This window comes from Bubalus bubalis, chromosome 10 (genome assembly GCF_019923935.1).
Source record: "Bubalus bubalis isolate 160015118507 breed Murrah chromosome 10, NDDB_SH_1, whole genome shotgun sequence".
Classification (NCBI taxonomy): domain Eukaryota; kingdom Metazoa; phylum Chordata; class Mammalia; order Artiodactyla; family Bovidae; genus Bubalus; species Bubalus bubalis.
This window is the reverse complement of record NC_059166.1, coordinates 85,506,415-85,533,810: the sequence shown is the minus strand read 5'-3', so window position 1 is coordinate 85,533,810 and position 27,396 is coordinate 85,506,415. Positions and strand designations below refer to the sequence as shown.

General features: G+C 38.6%; 2 protein-coding genes across 8 annotated transcripts in view; one reads left to right on the top strand and one right to left on the bottom strand.

The window, feature by feature from the left end:
* Positions 1–24,349, bottom strand: part of LOC102406632 (pleckstrin homology domain interacting protein) — a 136,029-nt gene extending 111,680 nt beyond the window's left edge. For 2 of the 7 annotated variants that reach the window (XM_025294847.3, XM_025294848.3), the window contains exons 1-6: positions 24,058–24,347; positions 23,865–23,923; positions 23,701–23,730; positions 23,448–23,507; positions 8,075–8,225; positions 7,880–7,978 (exon numbers count right to left, since the gene is read on the bottom strand). In XM_025294847.3, the coding sequence (XP_025150632.1) occupies positions 7,880–7,978; positions 8,075–8,225; positions 23,448–23,507; positions 23,701–23,730; positions 23,865–23,923; positions 24,058–24,097 (439 nt within the window). In that variant the 5' untranslated portion in view covers positions 24,098–24,347. Of the gene's footprint in view, positions 1–7,879; positions 7,979–8,074; positions 8,226–22,928; positions 23,059–23,447; positions 23,508–23,700; positions 23,731–23,864; positions 23,924–24,057 lie in introns of those variants that run through there. The other 5 variants (XM_025294852.3, XM_025294850.3, XM_025294849.3 and 2 more) reach the window with 4 other exon arrangements.
* Positions 27–1,451, top strand: LOC102403909 (G1/S-specific cyclin-D3-like). The gene is made up of 2 exons (XM_045161995.1): positions 27–54; positions 769–1,451. The coding sequence occupies exons 1-2, from the start codon at positions 27–29 to the stop codon at positions 1,449–1,451; spliced, it is 711 nt and encodes a 236-aa protein (XP_045017930.1).
* Positions 24,350–27,396: the final 3,047 nt, after the last annotated feature.

Genomic DNA, 27,396 nt, shown 5'->3' with positions numbered 1-27,396 from the left:
TTAGCAGTCATTTGAGTTAGCAGACCATGTCGGTCATCAGATTGACTGTCCCTGGTATTGCAGTGCTTGTGTTCAAGTAAACTTTATTTACTTAATAATGGCTTAAAGTGTAAGAGTAGTGATGTGGGCAATTCAAATAAGCCAAAGAGAAACTGTAAAGTGTATCCTTTCAGTGAAAAGGTGAAAGTTTTCAGCTAAGTAAACAAAGGAAAATAAAAATTCCTGGGAATTCCCTGGCAGCCCAATGATTAGGACTTGGTGCTCTCACTACCAGGGCCTGAAGTTCAATCGCTGGTCAGGGAACTAAGATTCTACAAACCGCAAGGTGAGGCCAAAAAATAAATAAATAAATAAAAGAATGAATATTTTATCTGTGAAACTGTGATGAAGGAGAAAGAATGTGTGCTAGGTTTGCTGTTGCACTTCAAATCACAAAAACTACAGCAACACTCTGTGATAAGTGCGTAGTTGAGGCTAAAATAAAAAAGGCATTAAATTTGTACAATGGGGTATTTTGAGAGAAAAAGTGAGAGATTCCATTCACAAAACTTTCATTACAGTATAGCTGACCACTGAACAACATAGATTCACTTATATTAGGATTTTTTCAATAAATACTACAGTACTACATAATTGCAAGGGACAGAGAAATCAGTGCCCCTAATCCCTGGACTGTTCAACAGTCAACTGTATATAGTTATAACTGTTCTATTTATTAGTTATTGTTAATCTCTTACTGTGCCTAATTTATAAATTAAACTTTATCAGATACTTCTTTAAAAGCAAGATATAGTAAACACGCCTCGTCTGCGGCGGCGGAGGCTGGTTCTGTTTGGGCGCCTGGGGGAGGGGTGCACGCCCCTCCCCGAGGCTGGGGGTGGCGACCCCCCCCCCCCACACACACCTCCCCAGACAGAAGCCAGAGGCGGCGGGAGAGAGTGTGTGCGGCCACGGTCGATGCTCCGGGGGGCTCACCTGCCGAGAAGGATTGGGAGGTGCTGGTCTTGGGGAAGCTCAAGTGGGACCTGGCCGCAGTGATTGCCCATGATTTCCTGGCCCTGATTCTGCACCGGCTCTCTCTGCCCCGCGACCGACAAGCCTTGGTCAAGAAGCACGCCCAGACCTTTTTGGCCCTCTGTGCTACAGACTACACCTTTGCCATGTACCCCCCATCCATGATTGCCACAGGCAGCATCGGAGCCGCAGTGCAAGGCCTGGGTGCCTGCTCCACATCTGGGGACGAGCTCACGGAGATGCTGGCAGGGATCACAGGCACTGAAGTGGACTGCCTGCGGGCCTGTCAGGAGCAGATTGAAGCTGCCCTCAGGGAGAGCCTCAGGAAAGCTGCCCAGACCTCTCCCAGCCCAGCGCCCAAAGCCCCCAGGGGCTCCAGCAGCCAGGGGCCCAGCCAGACCAGCACTCCTACAGACGTCACAGCCATCCACCTGTAGCCCTGGAAAGGCCCCCTCGAGTCGCTGCTGACAGCAGGAGGGGACCCTACCACCCCCTCCCTGGCTGCAGGAACGGAATCATGCCACAGCTGAAGCCTGAGGGGGCTCCTTCCCCTTGCCCCTCGCCAGCCAGAGGGGTCAGGTCCTACCTATCCCTGCAGTGTGCACTAAGGGGCCTGGCCGGCCACGGCTGGGGGCCAGTGCAGCTCCTCCTCCTGCCTGCATCCAGCCAGCTCAGCTCTCCCGGGGGGTTGGCCGGGCTGGCCAGAGATGACACTGAAGTTTAGTACATGTACCAGCATTCCTTTCTAGGGGCTCCCTTATCTGGGGCTCTCAACTGCCAAAATTGAACCCGAGCCCCTGGCAGAGAAAGCTCGGAGTCCTAACCACTGGACCGCCAGGGGATTCCCTAATTACTGCATTTGGATTGGGGTCTTTCTGAAGAAGCCTCACATGTTTTAGATACACATGAGGGGCAAGAATGGATATCCCCTCTCCAAGCACTTGGAGGCCCTGCATAATCCTAGCTGCTCCTAGGAGCAGCCTCGGCCACCGTCCAGGGGCAGGAACCAACCTCCTTGCTTTGCTTTCTGCTCAGCTTCTCCTGTGTGATTGGGGGGAGGGGAGTGTTAGTACGGAAGGAAGTTGTTTTAATTTATTAATTACTTTGAGTACAACTGTATGAGGGTGTGGTGGGGCCCTTCTCCCCCCGCCACAGGGGTGGTAACCCTGGCGGTTGCTGTATTCCTCCCCTCTGCTACTCGCTAGAGGATCTTCATGGCCAAGGAGCTGCTATGCCTGGAGTGGGGCCATGCCCTCCTTTCCCTTTGGCCCTCTGCCCCATCCTCCAGGAGCGGGGGGGCGTTGCGGAATGAAGCAGGGGATGACCTGGTGATGACCAAGCCCCCTGTCCGGAGAGGGAGGCAGGCCCTGTTAACACAGGTCTTTCCTGAGGCTACAAGGTCCAGGCTGGTGGCCGAGGACCATCATGCTACCTTTATAATAAAGATTCTGGAATAAAAAAAATAAATAAATAAAAGCAATATATATAGGGTTTGGTACAATCTGCCATTTCAAATATCCACTGGAGAGCTTAAAACATATCCACCATCAAAATAGAGGAACTACTGTATAGGCTTTTTAACCTTAACTGGATATTTGTGGAGTAAAACTGCTTTTAAAGGCAAAGCTGATTCCTTACACACAAACATTTTGAAGAATCAGGTTCTCCAATACTCCTTATTTCCACTCACCAAGACTGCAACTTTGCTGCAGAAGCAACAAGTAAAATAACAAAGAGATGGTAGCATCTGGCAAACAAAAGAGATGAAAACTTGGGAAACCTAGAGATTAGAAGTTTACTTTGCTGACATGTTAAATCTAAGAAAAAGGCAAACAAGGCAATTAGCAAATGACTGCTTTAATTTAATACAATCTTTTTCACAACATAAACATGCTTCACAGTCTCCAAATTTAACTTTAAAAACAGCCTTAATGTATTTATCTCCTCTCCTACTTTCTTCCCCAACCATGTCACTTACTATTGAAGTAGGGTTGTTTATCATAGATAAATACACAATAAACTGTATTCAAAAAGAGGCATAACATGGGTAAGGAGGTGAGAAAGGACAAATATCAGAGATTTGTTAGCACCTCTGAAAGTAAATGTTGCCATGACAAGTACACATTCACAACTCTTCCACAGAAAACTGTCAGAAGTTAGTGATAACAAATTAATGGTATTTTTTTATTTTTCTGCCTCTCGAAAACATTTATTACAGGAGGTTGTAAAGGGCTGGAAAGGAGCCAACTACATTGGTTATTCTGCCCTGAGACTGAAATTCAAGCAGTTTTCACAATTTGTATCAAATAATAGGAGGTACAAAGTAGTCAAGATTTAAAAGCAGATAATACAATAAAATAGAGTAAGAAAGCACTGAGATAAACTCCAGAGTTGGTTTCAAAATTATACAGGTATGAGTTTTAATATTCCAGGTACAATGAACCAATAACCCAGTTCACTAATAAACTTTATTTGCTAAAAGTCAGTTTTGGGGTTTTTGTTTACCTCACAGCTATCCTTGAAGACTGAGTCTCTCTCTTCTTCCAACCATCTACTCTGTTTTTTACCCCAAACCCATTTCTGAACTTTTCCTGTTCTACTGGAGGTCACCAATTATATCAATTACCTACTGCCTCTTTATTAAATATATACTAATGCTGAGGAGTTGGGTGTATACAGAGCACAAACACATACTTTCCAACTTCCAGAACCTAACAGTACAGCAGAAAAAACAAAGGTAAATAAATAGCCATGATTATGTGACAAAAGCTATAGCAGAGTAAGTGTAAGTACTTAATTCTGCTTGATTACATTTAGGTTTTAAAGCATGAATAGATAAATGTTCATAGAATGAGGGACACTGCAGAGAGAAAGGGATGAAAAGACTTTGGCTGATTTTAAGAACTGCCAAATAGTTGTACAAAGCTGCAGCACAAGGTACAGGTGAGGAAAAGGCGGGAGAAGGTCCATTCTGTGAGCCACATTACAGGGCTGAGACTATTCAAAGTCACTGGGGAAAAGGAGGCATGACGTGATCACATCTGCATTTTAGAAAGTTCAGACCCACGGTTCTCAACAGGAGGCAATTTTACCCCAGGGGCATCTGGGAATGTTCTGGAGACATTTCCGTAGTTACCACTGGAGTTGCTACAGACAAGGATGCTGATAAACACCCTACAATGCATAGGACAGTCAATTATGAAAAGGAATTATGTGGCTCAAAATGAGAACAGTGCTGAAGTTAAGAAACCCTGGTTTAGAGCTAAGTTCTAGGGTAGAGGAATAAGACTGGAGGCAGGAGATCATCTAATCTGTAATTCTAGGAGAGCAGAGGCCATGCTCCTCATTATCCTACTCTCCAGCTCTAAGCCAGCGTGGGACACGATGCAGGGACACAGTCTTTACTCATGCTTCCCTGGTGGCTCAGATGGTGAAGAATCTGCCTGAAATGCAGGAGACCTGGGTTCAATTCCTGGGTCGGGAAGATCCCCTGGAGAAGGGAATGACCACCCACTCCAGCATTCCGACCCAGAGAACTCCATGCACAGAGGAGCCTGGCGGGCCACAGTCCAAGGGGTTTCAAAGAGTCAGACACGACTGAGTGACTAACACTAATATTTACCTGGGAAGTGAATGAATGATGCAGAGCTCCAGGCAAAGAGCACAAGGCCCACATGTGGCTGTGGCAATGGAAAACAGATGCAAAGGACTGAACAAAATATACAGGCCTTACTGAAAAAAAAAATCTAAGAAAGGAAAATCCAATTTACCATCACCCCAATCTTAAATGATTTTCTGAGTTATAGTAAAAAGTTTAATTAAAAAAACTGTGCAAGCCTTAAGTGCAGTATTGTATTCTGTACCGGATCTTGAAACAAGAAAAGGTAATTAAGTTGGAAAATGTGGTGAGATATGAATATGGTCTGGTGTTTAGTTAATAATAACATACCAACATTGGCGGAGCAGTTTTAAGGAATTCTAGATATTATAGGACTGTAACACGAGGAAAAACTGTGCAATGGGTTATAATAGCTTTTTGTGCAACTTTCCAGTAAGTAATTTATTTCAAAATTTTTTTAAAAAAAGCCTATTTCCCAAATCTATCAAACCTTAAATATTTGAATCTACACTAAACATTCCCATTTGTATTTTAAGAAAAGCTATAATGCTAAGGTCTTTTTATTACATGGGTCTTTGGTAATACTACACTGATCAAGGAAAAGAGCAAGGAAAATTTTTAGAAGCAGCCAGACAGAAATGGCAGAGGAATCAACAAAATAAGATACTAACACTCATATTTAAAACTAAAAATCTTCTGACTCATAGTCTGTGATAACCTGAAATGAATATTGTATCACTATGCAGGCAAATTATTCTGCCAAAAAACCTAATGACTTTTTCTTCCCATTACCACCCAGTCACACTTTCATAATAATGACAAGACATTTAAGACTGTCACCAAGGTGAACTGAAGAGACACGGCACTAAACTACGACTATTAGTAAGTAGAGTCATTTTGATTAGTCCAGCTTCTCTTTAGAGATGTCGAAAACTATATGCGAATACAAAAACATCAGGTAAAATTAGCATTCCAGTACAGGCGTTTTTTTGGGTTTTTTTTGTTTTTTAAATATGAAGAGCAACTTCCTGAAAATCTGAATGGAAAAATGTATCATAAACCTTTAAAAATGAAATAAAACTCTTTGAGAAAGGTACAACAATTACCTGCATGGTAATTAATTCTATTACCTGAATATACCAGCTGCATTTCTCTTGATGTGACACAAAGCTCAAGTTATTTTTGCCATATTTAAATCCCCTATAACCACGTCAGCAATATTTACTGATCTGATGATTAATGACATGGCCTAAAATACTTTATCTGACTTTATAACTATCTGGTATCCTTTTCCAAAATATGACTAATACCAACTTTCTTGAGTAGCCAAGTGTTAACCAACTGTTAACTATTAGTTTATTAAGAATAAGGCACAGCATAATGGGAGTCGCTGTACTTTCACGACTCACTAAACATGTAACCCTGGTCAAGTCACCAAACCTTTTCATGCCTCAATTTCCTTCTCTGTAAAGTAAAAGTATTTCCTACCTAAAGATCATTTAAGGTTTTAAAAGATAAAAATAAATGGAAAATGGTTAGAATAGTGCCTGGAACAGAGTAATTACTCGCATAGCAAATGTTAAGAGGAAAGTTACTATCAATCATTTTTGCACTTTCATTGCCTTCCACAGTGTTGCCTGACAATGCTTTGAAAGAACAACATATTCCCCTTATTAAATGGATCTGCATTTTTTCAAAAAAAGGATAGACTTTTCCCTAGAGGGGACGCTTCTAATAAACTTACCTTCCCCTTTTAAGAAAACTGTTCTACTTCCTAGTATAATTTTCTAGGTGAAAATATACTCTTGTGTCTCAAATCCTTTGTTGTTTTATAGTTGTTCATTATACTAAGAACACATAGGAATCATTATTTAACCAGGACAATCATATTAAAATAAAAAAAAAGACCACCCATGATTACCCACCATGGGTAAAACACAGGATGACTTTGGAAAACAGCTTAGAGAAAACTAAAAAAGACGTAAATCATAAAAGAGAGGGCAAGAGAGAAGACAGTAAGAAAGCCTAGCATCTGTTTAACTGGAGTCCCAGGAGAGGAGAGAGAATGGAGCAGACATGATATTTTAAAAGATAATGGCTGACAATTTTCCAATGCCAATAAAAGACATTACAGATTCAAGAAGCCTAATAAATTTCAAGCTTGATAAATAGAAAAAAATGACACCAAGGCATATCACACTCAAACTTCATGAAACCAATGAGAAAAATCTAAAGTAAAAGAGATCATCTTTCCAGTACCAACAGTTAGATTTATACCCAAATACATCAAAATTGTCTATGAAATACAAAATGCCCCTTATGATAAAACACAAAACCTTAAAAAGTTCTTCTATAAGTAAAACAACAGAAAAGCATATTTTATATAAACATTAAACAAGTTATACAAAACCATAATACTGACAAATTATAATATGGTAATACTGACTGTAATTACCCAGAAAAGGAAGAGAAATAAGTATAATCTGGACAGGTGGAAGAAAGAGGGAGAAGACACTTCTGACTAAGCAGGAGGGTAGGGACAGAAGAGGCTATGATTAAAATACGAAGCTCTCTGAAAGTCAGAGTAAGACTTGGTGGTAGAGGAACTGTAACTCCATTAAAATACCATAAGCTACCTCTCATACTACCTTGAGCAGAAGAGAGACATAGCAGAAGTAGAATTAAATAAGAGTAACATTACAGGGTTACATATAGTATAACCTGAAAGGGAAAGAGGGAGAAGATCCCGGAAGCAAGACTAGTGTGAAGAAGGCTATAGTAATTCAGGTAAGACAAGCACCTCGTAGTAGCAGAGTTAAAAAGGATGAATTTAGAGGGCATTTCAAGAAGATCTATCTGCTTCAGTTTTCCTTCTTCAAATTTTAAAGGCCAAAAAGTACACGATTATTCATAAAAATAACCACATTATTACAACTAACCTGTATTATGATACAGTTGCCTACTGAATCAACCGAATGACATACATCTTTAAAAAAAATATTCTGTAAAAATACCAATGAGCTCATTAGATAGGTACAATATTTACAATCTATAATTACACATTATTATGACTTTTTCATTATAGATTTCTAACATAAGAAAAAAATTTGAGGGCTTTTTCCTCTTTGAAGGCTAATACACAAAAAATGAAAATTCTCTGACCTCACAGCAAGTAAAAAACATTTTTATTTTCAAAAGCTCTTTACTAAGAGGCTATCAACTTGGTAATGAACTCAAACAACTCACCAATGCTGGGTGGGCTACCATAGTTAATTGGTGACTCTGGTGGTCTTCCACAATGCAATGCAGCCAGAGCAGATCCTTTCCACACAACATGCTTGCAGCCTATTAAACACAAACATTTTTTATTGGAATAAAGATAGGACACAAAGACAAAAAGTGAGAAAAAGACCATCTAAATGTGTTAGAAATTTTTCATACTTTTGTTTGTGCGTAGCAAGGACTGTCTTCCAGCTCCTAACAAAGTTTGTACTCCAGGAACACTTTGTGGAATCTCTTGCTCAAGAAGAGGTCCCAGTCGATGACAGATCTGCAGCAAGTGATCAGGTGCTAAATGTCTGTAATACTTCACCTATTATGTGAAAGACACATATAAAATGTTTGCTAAATACAGTGGGGATACAGGATACAATTATTTACAGTAAATAAAATGTACTTTTAAACACATAGTAATTTGTTCTTGCTAGTCACATTGCATTTTACCTGGGGGGAAAAATTCACATTCATTCTGTGAAATCCCTTGATTCACAGTATAAAACAACTACCCAACCATGATTTAATCCACTGAAGAGGAAAAATGCTAAAAGAATTGATGGAACCTAAATACAGCAAGTTATAAACTAACAGATGCTAGTCAATGCAAATACTGAACAATGAAAAAATATGTATTATAACCTAAAATGGTATGTTCCAGTCTAATATTTTAATTTTCAAAATAAACAAAAAATCATCTAACTATAAACACTTTTTATCACCAATGATATTTTAAAAAATCTCCAGAATAGTTCAGGATTAAAGAAACTAGACAGTTTATGTTCTCATTACAAAATCTAAAGACATCTATATAATTTCTGTGCTGAAATTTATAATTTACCAAAAACTTCCCAGAGAGAAAGGCCAAATTCCAACTGTTAAATGAAACAAGTTTGACTATAAAATAAATCTACCAACTACAAAGTTTGGGCTGTTTTTGGAATAACTTCAAAATATTGCTTAATTTAGATTAGCATTCAAAGCCAAGATGTAAAATGCTTTATTTTTATTATCCATCCTGAAAAGTCTTTTATTAAATAGACAGTATTTGCATAATAATGTAAAGATAATTAAATTAGGGGAAAAAAAGTACACTGTTTTCACTTTATGTTTAGATTATCAAGTTACAAAAAATCCTCACTGCAGTACCTAAATATTCTAGTTTAGCTGTTTTCAAAGTGTGTTCTGGGGACTCCTAGGGATTTCTCAAGTAAAAATTGTGAGTCTTCATGCTTCCACTGCAGGGGACACAGGTTCAATCCCTAGTCAGGGGAACTAAGATCCTGCATGCTGCACAGCATAGCCAAAAATTTTTTTAAAAAATGAATAATATGAAGATGTTATTTGCCTAAGTTTTCCAGCAATGTCCCAACAGACTGCATGTCTAAGGGGATATAAGAAATCTGTCTTCTATTAAGCCAGAGATTAAACATCCTCAAAAGGATAAAACAATACCACTCACCTCATAAATTTGTTTTGGGAAATAATCATGTTATAAAAATTTTTTTACTTATATTAACATGAAATGAGTTTATTATATTTAAATGAATAAAAATATTTTAAAACTTGTTTTAATTTTTAAGGGGTAAATATGAATAGATAATACACACAAAGGAACTGCAATAATTTTCATTAATGTAAAGAGGTGCTGATGTAAAGTTTGAGAACTGCCACTCAAGTTCATTTAGACTAAAAAAAAAAAAATAGTAACTGGAAGCTTGCACCCTTTGACTCTACCCATTTCGTACCCAAGTAGGAAGAGTCAAAAGGTGTAAGATTTACAGTTATAAAATATACAAGCCATAAGGGTATGATGAAGAGCATGGTGACTATAGTTAATAATACTGTACTGTACAACTGAAAGCTTTAACAGATCTTAAACTTCCTCATGACAAGAAAAAAAAAAATGCTGTAAGTATGTATAGTGACAGGACTTCTTTTGATCTTTCACAATATATACAAATTTTGAATCATTATGTTGTGCACCTGAAACTAAAATAATGCTATATGTTAATTTCACCTCAATTTAAAAAAAAAAAAAAAAAAAAAAAAAACAGGAAAAGTAAAGTCTGAGAAAATGTCAAAGAGCCTAAAAAGACAAGACCACATTTTTAAAAAGGTCCACTTATTAATGGCAATTTTAGTATGAATTCTTATAAAATAGATTTTGAGGAAGTGAGGGATTAAGTGATCTCAATCTATCTTGTAGTATCTGTTATACTCTAACTGCAAAAGAACGTAAATGTTATTTTTTTAAATTAGCTGATATTCATTCTCTAGATTGAAGCCAATTAAGGGGAACCTATCTTACTTTTTATCTTAATATACTGTCATAGAGACAATATGGAGCCATATTGTCTCACTTTGATTAGACAATTTAAAAGAATACAGAGTCTGGTTAATCATTACTGGTAGAACGAATACTTCTGGAAAAGAAGTTCTAAATCAAATAATACATACTACCTCTCAGCTTTCGAGATTCACAAATGCACGATGATGTTAAAGCCTCTGAAAAATCCTGATAAATCTATTTATTTTGTTTAATGCACAAATACACAAACCCTAGTTACAGAATCCTTTTTTCCCCTAATATCATCTTGACTCAAAACATACTTTTTCAAGCACTAGTATGATATAAACAGAAAAAGCATTCAGAAGAAAATACACCAAAATACAAAAATTTTAAGTGGTATTTATACTCTAATCCTTCCTAAAATAATTTACTTAAAAATTGAAAGCAAAAGTCTACAATATGTATAGGGTCCCTTCTAGTTTAAAACTTGTACATGATGATTATTCTAATGTGACTTTTTAAAATTGATCAAAATTCTTTTTACAATTTTTAGTTTGACAAGGAAGTTAATTGCTTGTTAACTTTAGTTTTGTGATGATCCTGTTTTAGGGTCTTTTTACAAAATACATTTCAAGTAGTAAACTTGAAAATCTTGATTGAAGAACTATCTTTTTAATAAAACATGAATCCACTTTTACCAATGACATCGCTCCTTGATCATTTACTATATTCAATTTTTCGAAGCCAAATTTCATTTTTAAGTTAGAAGAGACACTTTCAATTCTTCAACTCCTCATGCTTTCTGGCTTTGAGATCTTAGGCAAGCTGAACCCTCTGAAAGAAATCTTTACCCATGCACCTCCACACCTGAATCCTCCTTCATGTCAGTCTGGGCTTCACTGCCTTCCATGACCTGCCTCTGCCCCTTCTTTTGTGGACATTCTGTGTTTCCACAGCACACTAATTAAACTCCTTCCCAGTCCTTTACCCCACTCCTCAGAACTCTGCAGTACTTATTACACCATACTAATTGTTCTTAAGATGTAGGAATCTAGTGACAGCTATGATCCTCTTCCCCCAAAAAACACATACATAGTCCCTACCACTATCCTGCCCTTTTCAGAGGTTCGTAAGACTCTACACTATACTAAAACTGCCAATTTACTTGGTCCATGTCCTACCTAAGAACAGACGGTATTAGATCTTGTTCACTTGTCTGCCCAGAACCTAACACAGTACTTACAGCTAAGTGTTTAACTATTAAGATAAACAAATACATGAAAATACACAGGGGGGGAAAAAACTGACTTCGCTGGCCATTAAATGGAGAGGTTCCTTAAGGTCTGATATCCCACAGCTCAGTTCCAGACACTCTCATACCCTTTCTCTATACTCTCTGGACAATCTTTATGCCAAAGCTTCCCAAATTTGCATCTACAGCCTAGCCTTGCTCACTGAACTTTCTTAAGAGTCCTCTCCTTGGAGTCCCAAGGCCTCCTCAACTCAACACATCCAAAACTACACTCATGATGCTCATGCCAACAGCCCCCTTCAAGTTCCCTACCTTGGTGACTGGCAACATTATCACCGTCTCTCCAATCTAAAATCAAGAAGTCACATTTTCACACTGCCCATTTCTCTCTCTCACCTCATTCCAAATATCCCACCACATCCAAACGAATGTTTCTTTCCTAGCCTCAAACCCATATACCTGTCTCTATCTCCCTAACAATCCAATTTCCAATCATCCATCTTTCTCACATCCACTTGTGCCTTCCACCCACCTGCCTGCTCAGTTGCTTCAGTCGTGTGCAACTCTTTGGGACCCTATGAACCCTTTTCACCTCATTCAAATCTCTTCTCCATATTGCAATTAGAATGCTCTTTCCAAAACACAGATCTGGTGGTCACCTCTACCTAAAGCACTTCAGAGGCTTGTCGTGCTCTTTGGAGATCCAAATCCTTCACGTGGTCTACTAGCTCTGAATTACATGTGGAGTCCATTACTGTTTCTCTGCCTTCTCTGGCACACTCCTAGTCCTACACTCTCCAGCCCTCCCTTTCCACATTTAGACACACTGGCTTTCTTTCAGGTTCTTTACCCGCACTGTCTCCTGTCAGGCTTTTCCCATGTGGTGTGCTTTGCATTTCTCCACCTCCCCTTGCCCAGACAACTCTATTTGCTTCAGATCTTCCCTTTGTAACTGTGTTTTCCTTCACTTTATTCAGTCTAGGTATTATCATCTTGATTGAACACTCTTGGTGACTTGTTCTTAACTCATGTACCAGTTCACAACTGTACCTTCAACAATGTCATGGGTTTAATGTTTCTATTCTTAACTTCACCATTAACTATATGAGAACAGGGACCATCTCCTTGCATTCCCAAATGCATCATATATACACACACCCCTAAAACATATTTTTTTTTAAATGAATAAAACTTATTTTTGCTACTGTCTTTTTCTCATTATTCTTTAAGAATATTAATTTATGTAATTATGGCCAATATTTAAAATGTAAAAATAATTAAAATAGCTCATTTATGGCTTCATATACCTGACTTTTAATTTTCAAATTATTAAAACCCCTGTAGCTTTAATTTTAACTTAAATATTAACCTGTATCTTTAATATTCTTAAGCTTTTTCATCTGAATGAACTTTAATTTACTAGTAAATAATTAAAAGGTTAAGTTGAAATTATACTGTAATAAAATCCCTAATCTAAAATGTCTATATCTGGATTTAGACATCCAATTACTGGATTCTCGATAATTGTCCGAATACTGTTATTCAGGAAAAACAGAACTTGACGTTCTCAATTTTAATATGCCCATACTTTTCACAACCAAAACTGCTTTCAAGCTCTCAAAGATATTCAACACATAAAAAGTATGACCAAATGGTAAAGTGTGACAAATATTAAAAATACTAACATAGGTAGGTTTAGTCGCTCAGTCATTTCCAACTCTTTGTGACCCCACGGACTGTAACCCACCAGGCTCCTCTGTCCATGGAACTCTCCAGGCAAGAACACTGAAGTGGACTGCCATGCCCTCCTCCAGAGCATCTTCCCAACCCAGGGATCAAACCTGGGTCTCCGGCAATGCAGGCAGACTCTTGACCGACTGAGCCACCTGGGAAGCTACTGAACACATGTCGGCTGCACACTAAGTGCTAGGCCGTTATGGTAATTGCTGTTTTCCATGAAAAAGCCGAGTCAATGATTTTGATAACCATAAGATATATGTTCTGTTATTATTCCCATTAATAAAGAAATGATGGTACAGAAGATAAAAACAACCCTCCCAAGGTCATACACACTTAGTGCACGGTGGAGATGAGACAAACCAAGTCCAGAGCCACAATCATACTGCCCACCACCTACACCCCACGAAGTACTCAGTTTCTCAAATATATGTGCAAACTATAAACTAGACATCCTGAATAGTTTTCAACACACACATTAAAGTGAGCCAGAAGTAAATGTTTTAGAAGTTGACTTTCACTACTAAGCAAACTTGTACAAAGGCATAAATTCCTATAAATTAAGGGGAACACTTAAAACTCAAAGGATAGAAGATAAATGATATAATGACAACCCTAAATACTCTCTCCTAAAATGGTTTAAGGAAATCAAAGCGACCAACCCTACCTTTCTCAGTATTTTTAAGAGTAAAATTTTTAAATCTTAAAGTTAGAAATAACGAATAAACAGATAAAACAATTAAAAAGGTTACCATAAAATTTATGACCACTATTTTAAAATTTTTAAAGTGAACACTTATCAGCACTGCTTCTCTTTTTAAAATCTATGCTCCTCCCTTCAACAGACATTTCTCTTTCCCCACGAAAATGTATGAGCCCGCTATATGGATGTAAACCCTTATGCCATCCACTGAAATTCAGGGGGCAAGACAGAGCTTTTTCAAATTTCTCCTATCTTCATCCCGCCACCTCCAATCCCAATTAGAAAAATCAACAATCTTTGGTTAATTGTCCATAATTAATAGTTGAAACATGCATTAAATAAATGCATCCTTTCTGTAAACATGTTGCATTATCTAGAGCACAGGTGAGCAAACATTTCCTGTGAAGGGTCAGACAGCAAGTATTTTAGGCTTTGAAGTCTACTATCTCATATATATATACACACATAAACAACTCTTTAAAAATTTAATTACTCCAGCTCAGGGGCCTTGCAAAAACAGGTCTTCTGTACAACTGACCTCCACCAGCCCGAATTTACCCATTCCTAATCTAAAGAACGATCCCTGGCATCCCACCACAGAAGGGGAACAGAATTTTGTGACACAAAGGCAAGTCTGCTCTTCCCTTGCCCATCTTGGCCCAAATCATAAACTCGGGTCACTCGTTTCTCAGATTGCACATGCGTTTTCTAGGATTATCAATTACAACAAAACCTTCTGAAATTGTGACTTGTAGCAAGAAAGGTACAAGGAAGAAACTGAGCTCTTTGAGTGTGTTTATTTTCCTGTATTTTTGGCTAAGCCGATCTGCTTCTGCTTGATATGCTGCTTTATATATGCCCACCCTTTTCAGCCAAGAAAATTTTGCCGTTATCAGTGGGAAGTATAGTAAATGGTGTTATTGGTAGGAAGAAAATGTAAAGAACCTGGAAGCCACCAGCCATACTGTCATTAAAATTTTCTTTTCTCAGTTTGTAAAGAAAAGGTCAGCAGTTTGAATTAAGAACTCTGAAATCCAGAGCCTCAGTTTAAATTTGCTGAGTGGGAGGAAAACATCTAGTGGGGGTCCTAATCCCTAGGACTGGGATTGCAACAGCCACCACTCGGGAGTTGGTCACAGTGCCTGATACTAGAGTGGGCTATTAAAACACTCCACATCACACACTTTCATGCTGAGAAAAATCCTTCTAGACCCAAACAGAGGAAAAAAACTTGAAATCTTTTTAATGACCTTTTAAAAATGAGGTTAGGTCAATATATTCATTCCAACTACTTGATATACCTGTGAGACCTAGAAATGTCAGCCCTTCCTCAGGACGTAATTAAGAAGTCCTAATGGAAACAAGATCCACCTAATCTTTGGCACCAATATGATCTGACCAGGCTCTTCACTTTATTCCAATGTACTGAATGCCTGATTGGTTCTAAAACAGTTTTTCAGACTTTCTCACATATTTTTTCCTCACAATTTTTTCAGACTTGAAAGGATAGTTGCTTATGCTTTCTACTATAGTTCTAAGTTATAAAAAGGTCAGTTTAACATAATACAGTTCTTATTTTTAGTCCTATTCTAGCATATAAACAAAACCAGAAATTAAAAAAATTTTATTGTTTACTAAGGCCTATTACTAAAACCCAGTCCCTAAAAATCTCAAAACTATCTAAACTTTTAATTGATAAATGTTACATCATTATTATAAGGCACAGGTTAAATTATATTTATACTCTTTAACCAAGTTTACATTTTTTGAGCTTTTAAAAACTCTAATAGCTTTTCCACATAGAAAAAAATTCTTTTTAGCTGCTAAATTGTGTTGGAATCTTTTGTGACCCCATGAACTATAGCCCACCAGGCTCCTCTGTCCATGGGATTTCACAGGCAAGAATACTGGAATCGACTGTCATTTCCTTCTTCAGGGGATATCCCCCACCAGGAATCAAACCTGCATCTCCTGCACTGGCAGACAGGTTCTTTACCACAAAGCCACCAGGGAAGCCCAAGAACAAAAATATAGAATACTTATATTCTCAGCATTTATTTATCTTCACAAGCAAATAAGGTTAAGTATTGTCCTCATTTCACAGAATGAGTAGGAGAAACAGTAGAAAGTGGGAGGAACAGTATTCAACCCCAGGTCTCCTGATTTCAAGTTTAGTGTTATTTCTACTACGTTACAGTTTCCTTTTCAAAACTTGAGTTTCTCCCTCATCGCCAAACAGGCTTTATGATTACAAACTTAGAACCTATATAACCACTTTTCAAGTTAAATGCTCTAAGCTGGGTAACTAGTCTCAGAAGGACTCTCACAAACTTATGATTTACTTGTACTCAGGGTATAGTAAAAATAATACATAATCTTACTACATGTCAAAATTAATCATGAGGGTCTATTTACTCTTAAATAACTATGAATAAACATGTTTGAAAGACTGTATCTTACATTCACAGTTTAATCAATCACCTAAGAAATCATTTAGATAATTCAGTTAGTATTATCAATACATATTTGTCATTTAAATAAAATGCAATACTGATTCTCATATTTTTATTATTATACAATCTGACTGTATTTGTTTAAAAAAAACCTCTATCCAGATTTAAGGTTTCCACAAACCACAAAGGATGCACTATAAAAATAATTTAAAACACAACAAAATGACCAAGTTTAAGTTTTTAAAATAACATTTTGAAGTTTTGTTTTTAAATCAAGTCACTTGCTAAAACAAATCTGTGAAATAAGAAATCTTCTTTAAAACATTAGTTACTTAGTGAAGCATAATTTAAAATCTATGATTCTGCTAAAAAAGTTACTGTCCACTAACTTAAAGATTAAGAATACTTAAACCACGTATTCTTAAAGTACCCATGTAAATAATCTTCAGAGAAAAATCAGTTTCATTTTTAGTAATGTTTCAGTTTTAAACACTACACTCAAAATAACTAGCATCACACATGCAATGGCAGTGTAAAGCTGTTTCAGGAAATGCGTGTTTCTCCAAGTTGCCTAAAACTTAGTCCTTCCACACCCCAAAACTAAACCAGAATCCAGTGACACAAGTAAAGGTGAGTATTTTGGGGTTTTATATTATAAGCTCTGCCAAGACAGGCTACGTGTCTGTTCTTTATCCGGATGGAGACCAACTGGGTCATGCTACCGTGACCATGGCCATCTGGAGGCCAGAGCACATGGATTCTTTATGTGCTTCCTTTGCAGCAGGCTGCCATCATCCACGGTGCAATGAACAACTTATGTCTTACACTACAAATCTTACTCCTCTTACTATTTAAATTAGTTTTAACTAAGGCAGAAGCTTCATCAGAAACCACGTCGTGATCCCAACTTTCTTAATACCAAAAACTTCTCATCCAGCTATCCTTATCTGTGATCCCTGAGCTCAAATAATGCTGCTTTTGTGTGTGCACATATGTGTGTGTAAGACAAGTAACTAAAGGTAGACCATCTTCACATCTGATGACTGCATTCTCTATAGTGACCAAGGTTCTCACAATTTTGTATTTCACCACTCAATGTCACACAATTTTTTAATACCCCGAATTCTCAAATGCCATAATGAAAAAAATTATCATTTTCCATAGCCTGTTAGAAAATACTTACAGTCCTCTATATTCAATATGCTTAATAACATATTAATTCCAAAATAATTTATTTTCACAAATCACTCACATGTCACCAACATAGCTTCTCACAAGCAAAACAGAAACTTTACACATTTAAAACTTTCTGAATTTTCAGTTTGGTTCCTATTATATAACAGCCTTTATCACTTTTAGATATAATTACAAAAGCAACTTAAATATCCTTTTTCTCTAATACACTCATTTTTAATTTTTTACTTTCCTAAAGTGAATGAAAAGTACATTAAAAATAGGAAATTATTCTAAACGTTTATGCTTAGCCCTCCTAACTAATGGCCACTTTGCTTAGTATTAGGGATATTTTTCTATGAATTCTAAAATTTGTATGTGAAAACTACTAGTCACAATGAAATTCACCTACCTGGTATCACTTATCCAAAATAAACTGTGCAGAATACAATTTTATTTGCTATTAATTCTGTAGTGACAAGATAGATAACCACAAAATTTAAGAAAGAAGAATGACTGCAGAAGGTGAGAAAAGTTTCTAGATAAAAGAAACAGAAACTTGTGGTCTGACAAAGAAATTCTTTATATACTAAAAAATTGACATAGGATTTATTTAACCTAATACTCAAGAATAAATTCAACACTCTTTTTAAAACTTGGCTTAAAACAGAATCTTTTAGACAGATTACAAAACAACTCCTCCTGAAAATTTCCAAAAGAATACAAACTGTTGTCATGATTTTCAACTATGAAAATCTCTGTACAGAAGGAACCAGCTGCAATAGCCAAGCTCCCTTCACATATTTCTAAGTGCTATCTGATCATTACCAAAAGAGCTTCATATATCCTCTAATCAATTCTGCATATTTCAACCACCCAAACATTTCTTAATGTTAACTGTTCCACAAATACAGTTCACAGTTTCTAGAAATCTATCCACAATACTTTAAAAATGATTTATTTTTTACATTTACTATACTTTTTTCTTTATATCTTAGCTTTAATTATTTCATCCTTGAATCTACAAAGTAACTATGCTAATAGTGTCTTTTAAAGTTTTAAGCAGCCAATCTTACATGGTAAATACTATATTCAGAAAGTTATGCATATTGTTTCTGAAATAATACTTTTTCTTAAAATTCTGTACATTATAAAGCTATAGTTGGGACAACTTCTACTACTAAAGTTCTGATCATAGCGAACACAAACGTGAACGTGAAGTCACTCAGTCATGTCCGACTCTTTGCGACCCCATGGACTGAAGCCTACCAGGCTCCTCTGTCCATGGGATTTTCCAGGCCCTTACATAATACTTGATTTGTACCAGTGAGTTATCACTCATGTTATAATCTTACAAAATAGGAGCTGTTATTAACCCCTTGTACAGACTGGGAAACAGACTCCAACAGTGTTTTTCTGCCTCACAGCAATCATAAAACACCACTATGCAGTTGGGAACGGGATGACCCAACTCCTCCTTCATATTCATGCCACTTTACAATTATTCAAGAGTCCTAAGAATTTAACAAGTACTTATTTTAAAATTTTTGTAAATGCCTCCAACTCTTTAAAATAATGGCACAAATATCAATAGAATAACTGCATGTATAAAAAAAGATGAAGATTTACACTTCAGTCCTTCAAGGAAATGTACTATTCCCTTTACACCTAACATTATTTCTTCATTATAATGATTGAGACATTAAAACCATGTTACGAAGACTACCAAGCAAAACTTACAATTTCACTAATACTCTATTAAAAACAGAAAAATAAGTCTACAAGACATTTACTTCATTATATGCCACCACCCTCCAAAATTGAAACTGGTTAAATTTTGACAGTACTACATAACATGTTAAAAATGATTCTGAATTAGGAATTCCCATTCCAGATAATATGAATATAAAAATGGATAATACGAATCCCTAATTCAAAATCATTTTTAACATGTTATCTATTTTTTTTTTTAACTTAAAACTGGTCTCCTAGGTTTTATACCTACACTTTCACATTAATCAGCATACTCTAAGTACCTAAGTAAAGCCTATTCAGGACTTCTATTGATCTCTGAATTTACCACCAATGATTTGTGAAACTAGTACTTAAATCATGGTGAAATCATACTAATTATTAAAAAAAAAGTAGTCTACAAAGTGGTCATGTCTCAAAAATCTTCATCTTTTCAAGGAAAAATGATACAACAACTTAAGAATGGCGCTACAAAAAGTGTTTATACAGTTTCCTAATATGAATGATTTGTCGAGGTCTACTTTTCTGTGTTTTACAAAATAATTCCAAAATTTAAAAAGTTGAGCTCTTCAAAACAATGCACTGCTACTTCTAGTTAAAAATCAGATTTCAATCCATTTATAAGAATGAGAAAACAAGGGCCCAGAGAAATTTTTGACTTGCCAGAGGTTAACCTGCACGCTAACTAGCTGGCAGGGCTAACATCACAATACACAATCTATTTGCAATGCTTTCCCTTGAACACAAAGATTTAGATTTCTAATAGAGTGGAATAATTTTTTAAAAGCAAATACTACTACAAAAAAATTATAATAATTGTATCTAACAGATTAGCAAAACAACAACAGTTTGGAAAATACCTTGCAAGCAAGAAATGTAATCAGAGTCCCAAACCTGGCAAGGACACTTAAAAATTCTGCCTTAAGATCTCATAAGTATGCAACTTAAATATGTCATCACTACTTAAAGGTGACTAGAGAGTGAAATTTAATAAACCAATTTCACTGTCCAAACAAAAATAAATGACAAAGATGTCTCTTAGCCCAAAAATTAGTTGTTTTCTTACTCTGTAAAGTTTGCCTCCTGCATGACTCTATTCAAAAAATAAGAATTCCAATGAAAGTTTTAAAAAATGCCTGTTTGGTTTAAAAGCATCCCCATCCTTTAAAAAAAAAAAAAAAAAAGAAAACCTGATTTAATATATATACTACTGGGCTAAAAATAAAATAAAAATGCTTTAACTTCCTATCAAATTCCATCCACTATTAAAAATGTTTTGTCTTGAGTAGAGGATAATAATCACAATCTTCCTTTACAATACCTTTATCAATGACACTTGAAATAAAAGTATTAAATTTTCTTTTTTTACCCTGGAAACTTTTAAACTGCTCTTAAAACTCCACTTTCTGCTTGGTTAAAACTCCACTTTCTGCTTGGTCAAAACTCAACTACTGTGAATTTTATCTGTAACCTGACTTCAGATGCTGATCTATGTCTTTGAAGTTCCCAAGTACAAATATTATACCTCATCCTAAATAGCTGTAATTTGAGGTTCTCCAGAAATTTCAATTTGACATACAAATTCTTACATTTAAAATATCATCCAATTTATCAAAAGCAATGAATTCCCAAGTAGAGGCAAATGCTACTGAAACCACAAACGATAGTTGTTATTTTGGCTTCAAACACCAGAACAATTTTCAAATCAATGTTAAATAAATTCAATTTAATAGGAAATAAAACTTTCAGTCTTAAGAATAAATTAAGAAATAGAGAATGCTGTACAAGAGACATTGCATGTGCTCACCTAGCTCACCACATAATTTCAAAATCCTACTGTTAAACAAAAACGTGCTCAAATACCTAGGGTCCCAAAATGTTTTTAGAGCTAACTAAATATCAATCAGAAGTCAAACAAAATTAAACCAAATACCACATACCTAGATACACAGTTTGACAGGTAGGAAAGCACCTCAAATGGTGCCTCGAATTATACAGACTGAGCAAATGAAAGGAAAAAATGTGCCAGAGAACTCTAAAGTCTAACGGGAATCCTTAACTATCTCATGAGCATGCCAACATGACTGCTCTGGTACAAACATTTGGAAACACTAATCAAGAAACACCACTTCCATCCAAAATAGGTGGATTTTGATAAGATAAATACAGAACTTATGGTATCCCAAATCTGATGAAGAGATGAAGAATATAAACTCATCAATATTTGAGAGATGACAAATTCGCTCAAAAAAAGTTGAAAAACATTGGTAACTTTGTTTTTATTGGAAAATTAAATGATATTCCTACAAGGATTAGACAGTCTCACAATCTGGCCAGATACCATTGGCCGCTTCATTTAGAAATATAAACATAACATTAACCAATAATCTCCACATTAAAAAAAAACACGGCCACCTCAGTGACTCGGGGTTTGTGGGGTTTTATGAAATGCAAAGATGAGTTTGGTTAAAACAGGCCAAGATGAGTTGTCTGTCCAATTCTTAAAAATGGAGTATTACAATCTTAATAATTCTTTTAAGTAATGAGTAAAACATGGACACCCACGTAAGATTTTGTCAAGTATTTACAAACCTAAAAATTAAATATTGCTGTTACTGAACCTTGAAGTTTGCTTCAAATTCCTTTCACTTTAGCCTAGTATTGAGTAACACTAGACGAAATCACTACATACTTGAAAACTGTTGTATGGAAATGAATGCGCTATTAAGTCTTCATTAAATTAACTAAACCTGAGTACGTTCATTCCAATACCTGGGAACACTTACCAACAACCTATATTAAATCCTAACATATTTACATACGAAAGTTAGATGTTCGTCTATACGCAAATGGAAGAGCCATCAAAAATCTTGTCATGCCTTCAATCTCGCGGAAAACATTCAAAGCTAGTTGCAACTTCCTGATCCTTTCAGAAGCCCTCTTGAGGTAACCTTGTAACTGTCTCAAAACATCAGCTGCAAACATCTCAGAAAAACCAAGGCACTGCAGAGATTTCAAAGGCTTGCTCTTTGCTCTGCCCCCGTGACTGCATGAACTGCCCATCACACATAGAGACAGACCACCTCCATGAGTCCAAAAGGAGAAATTAGCACGGAATACAAAACTCGCCAATAAAAATATCCTACCACGCCCTTCACAATACTTAGAAGTGATAGGTCCACTTTCAATTTTTTTAGAAATGACTAAAACACTCACTTCGAAAACCTACAAAATTAAGACAGAGCTATTTCTGAACCTAAAAAACAAAAGACGTGTCGCTAGAAACTGGAAAAGTTTTACTTGCCCATCTCCACTCCACAGTAAGTATACGGATAAAATTTAAAAAAAAAAAAAAAATCAGAACTCTTCAGTGGCCTCCAACACTAGCTTTTAATTGAACGAGGGGCCTAACGCGAGAATTAGCAAAAGGAGAAAAAAAGCCTGGTTCAACGCCTGGCTTTAGGGTTTACGGGCTTTCCACTTCCGTGGAAAAAAAAAAAAAAAAAAAACCTTGGGCAGATAGATGCAAGAGGTGTCGATGGCCCACGATCATCGCACATCCGAACCCTTCCGATCAAAAAAACCCCTAAGTCTGAAGGTAAAGAGAGATCCCCCTCCCCCAAAAGAGAGAAATTTAAAAGAAAAAAAGAGGCACACACGTCTTGCAGCGGTTCCGCCGCGGCTGAATAGCCCGCTTGTGAAATGCTAATGCCACTTCGGAGCAGTTAGTCACCAGCTATTGTGTGCGGCAGGAGAAAGCCGTGCCGAGCGCGCGTGCAGAGCGAGCGCGCCCGCCTCCCTCGCGCTGCTCCCGCTCCCGCCGCCGCCGCCTCGCGCGCGCCCCCGCGGCCGCACGGACGCGCGCGCCGGCCCCTCCTCCTCCGGCCTTGCACTGCACAACACTCATGACGTATCTTTATTTCTAGCACGTTAACAAAATATCGCAAATAAATCGCCGGCAGCCCCTGCGGCCCCGGGGTGCGGGTCCCCCCCCGCACCACTAGCCCCCTACAAGCCCCCCGCGCCGTCCCTCCCCAACCCTCCCCGGGGGCCTCGGGAGCTTTCGGGTTCTGGGGCCAAGTTTTTGTCTCGGTTAAAAAAAAAAAAAAATTGCGGGAAATTCAATTTTTATTCGACTCGGGGAAAAGTTTCTTTGCTCCGCGACGTGAATGTCTCACCAGATTCTGGTAGGTCCTGGGATGCTCCTTGCCGGTCCAGTCGGTGCGCCGGGGCAGCAGCTGTGGGGTGCAGGGGGGGAGAGGACGCCCCGTGAGCCCGGCCCCCCGCGCCCCGGCCCGCCCGCGCCCCTCCCCCGCCCTCCCCGCGCCCCCGCCGGGGACCCCCCCCACCCCCGAGCCCCGCGCGCCCCGGGCGCCCCGGCGGCGGCGGCCCAAGGGCGGTCGCGCGGCGCCACGCCGCCGCCGCCCTTACCTCCTTCTCGGCCACCTCGCGGATCAGCACCTGCAACAACAAAGCGGGGAGAGCTGAGCCCCCCGCGCCCCGGGCCGCGGCCCCGCCGCTCCCGCCGCCGCCGCCCTCCCCCACGCCGCGGGCGCCGAGCGCCGGCCCGGCCCGCGCCGCGCGCCGCCGTCTACCTGAGCCGCCTGCTGACAGGGTCCATCTTCCAGGAACCGGGCGATGAGGAAGTAGAGCTCTGCGCGGGAGAGAGAGGGACACGGGGGGGAGACACACACAGGCTGAGCGGCCGGGCGGCGGCGGCGGGGGGCGGGGGGCCGCGGGCGGGATCGCCCCCCGCCGCCGGCGGCCCCGGCTAGCCCCCCGACTTACCCGATCGCAGCTCCGAGAGGCCTTTCCTCTCACGAGACATGTTTATGGGTCACTTCGGGGCCGCCGGCGGGACGCCCCGCCGCCGAGGGGAAGCGGGGACGGGGCCGCCGCCTGCCCTATAGCTGTCAGTGTGTGTTCACGAGCCCGAACCTCGGCTCCACCATTCAAGCGACGGCGGCGGAGGCGGAGGAGGAGGAGGAGGAAACAACAACTCTCAGGCAAGCGGCTCCAGCCGCCCGCCCTCCCGCCTCCTCCGCCGCGAATCCCTCCGCCGCAGAAAGGAGTCCGCAGCCCTTCGCGGCCCCGGGCTCCGCCGGCCCGCGGCCCGCGCCCCCACCACCCACCGGCACAGAGGCAAAAAAAAGGGAGTGCCTCCGACTCCCCGCCCCCGCCCGCCCGCGGCCCCGGCGCCCCCCGCAACCCGGCGCGGCGAGACCCCCAGCCCGCGGCTCCCCGGGCCGAAGGTGCGATTTATTTATTTATTTCCAGTCGAAGATGTCGGAGCCGGAGCCGCCGGTTGGCTGGAAGGCGCTTTCTCTGTGGAGGCCGATCGCGGGAGGGAGGGAGCGAGAAAGCGAGCGAGCGAGCGAGGGGGGCCGGGCACGGCTCCGCGGAGGAATCTGACGCACACGGAGCCGCAGCACAGGCTCTATTCAGCGGCCGCTGGCTGGGGCTGAGATGGAAGTTAGTTTCTCTGTAGCAGAAATAGGAAACAAATGAAGCAAAACTGCCCAAAGAGGGGAAATGCCCCGAGGACGGGTCTCGCTCTCACGCGCGCGCACAGACACTACACGCAGAGAGCACTCTCACGCTGGGCAAACTCGGGATCGCGCTACCCTGCCCGAGTTGAATGATAGTGTTTGGTTTCTGTCTCTTTGCCATGTGCATGTGTATAAATGCTGCGGATGGGCATCTGTGTAAGTCTTGTCCTGCGTTATTTCTGCAGCCTATGCAAAGTGTTGTGTAATTTATTGGAGTGCAGTATATTGCCATAGAGGTTTCAGGCGCTTTTTGTTAGAAGCGCTTGCGTTTGCGAGCCCGTTATTTGCTGTAGCCACCTCTACATATCTTTTATTACTGCCATTGCCTTAAGCGTACATTAAAAAAAAATTTTTTTTTATTGTTATCTGGGCACAGCGAACTCCTGATCTGTACTTCAGAGACTCTTTTTCCTCTTACAAAAAGGCTAGTAATGGCTAATTAGGGATTTGGGATTGAAGAACCTTAAAGCTTTTTTAAGTGTTTACAAGAAGGAGTAATGTAAACCTGAGAGAAAGGCAAGAACGCTAATATTTATCTCTAACTGATCTGGAGGTAATGTAGTGACAGATCAATAACCTAACCGAAGGATAATGAAAGAGTATAGAACACTTTAGTCGAGATGATTGGTGATTAAATAATTTAAATTATCTGTGTATCTTGCAGTTGACTTCGTCACGCTAATTAATGGCTTCTAATTTGAGGTGTAAACCATTCCTGTTTACAGTTTCAAGGGGAAGACTTCTTGAAAACTGATGAAAAGAGAAAGAAAATTAATCTTTCGTAAATTAGTGTGTAATTACCGGGTTTATATGCTAAATCATACGTCTGTCCTTTGCTGATGAGGATAAGGGCCTTGTTTTTTAAAAAACGAATATGGGTGAAATTAATGGAAACAATGGAAAAAGCCATTTGTTAGGCAACAAGGACACCAAGTGATATTTATCTCCAGATGATTTAAGCACTTTTCAAAAAGACTTGAGAGTTGATTTTTGTTTTTAAGGATTGCATTTTAAACGGAATTAGCATAGTGGTTCTTTTGTTAACATTTAACAAAAGAGGCTCCCTAAAAAAATTTAGATAATAAACTGCATTTTATGGACCCGGTCTAAAAAGGTTATTTGTGGGGAAATGACCCACAAGCTGCATTGTGCTTTTCTAGATTGCTTCCTCAACCCTTGTACCCTCCAAGCTCCTTACATTCCTAATGGGAAATACTTGCTGCAACTGCCGTGGGCTGCATTGCAAGACTGCACCGGTGTGATGCCTTGTACTGAAACAGCCAGAAATCACCATACATGTGAGAGGGGAAAAAACACCTAAACCTCTTTGGAATAATGGGATGTAAAAAATTGCCTTTTATAACAATCTTAACCAAATGTATTTAAAAAGAGAAGTTACCATGACTTGTGCTATGGCAGCCGAGTTATCAGAGTCACTGTTATTTCTTGAAATGGCTATCCTTCAAGTCCTGAAAATATTTGCATTTTTAAAGACATTAATCCATTTTATGTATTATAGGTAAAGTAGCTTGCTTCTAGCTGGTTAGGTTTGAAAAGATGGACATTTAATATGCCTTTTTGAAATTCTGTTTATTTCTATGACAAATGCTCCCTATTTTATCTTAACTTTTTAGAAGTATCTTTCTTCAGTAACTGTGGGGTGGTTTTTTTTGCATTATGATCTTCAAATAAACAGATTTTTAGAAACTAAAAATTACAGTTAGAATTTTGAAGTTTTAAAATGCATGTATTACCCTGATTCTTACTAATAGATGTTTTATCCTTGCTAAGGAAAATAAACCAAATTATGACATGGAATATAAAATTACTCTGGGTAAAGTTTTCTATATATATCTTGTTAGTATTATGTAAACATGGAGAGCTAGTATAACTATCTCATGTATGCTTTTCATTTATAAGCTTTTCTTAAGTATGCTACTAGTACTTAGCTCCTAAAACAATTTTAAGGAAAATCTTTCTTGTAAATTTTCTGAATATGATGTTTTCCTGTCATTTTGACTAACTATTGACAATGTTTATAGGTTTTTTTTCGAAGACCTAATTTAAAGAATAGTTTTAGCCTGCCTTTGAACTAATTTATAACTATCCATCTGTTATGAGAAAATGTAGGTTAAACTGCTAAAAATGAAAACTTTTCAGCCAAATAAAACTATTTGTTTTTAACAATAGATGTTAAATTGAATCTTACTAAGTTATTAAAATGTAACAAATACTCCTTTATAACATTTTAATATTTCTTTAAACATAAAACGTTTCTGGAATCTGACATCATCAGTTAACTATAGAGTTTATTATGTCATTTGTTGTGCATGTGTACACAAAAAAGTCTGCACGTATCAAATAGGAAGAAAATCTTACTTTGAAGTCCTGTATTTTAGTTCCCAGGGCAGTGGCATTCTCAGCTAACTTTTTTGCACTTCTATAAGTTCAAATTCCATCTATATCCCTTTCTATTTGTTTATTTTAACTTTTTCATGAACTTCAGAAATAAAATGCCAATTTAAAAAGATTTTCATGGCCTTTTTTTTTTTTATGTAAGCAGGCTAACAAAAATAGT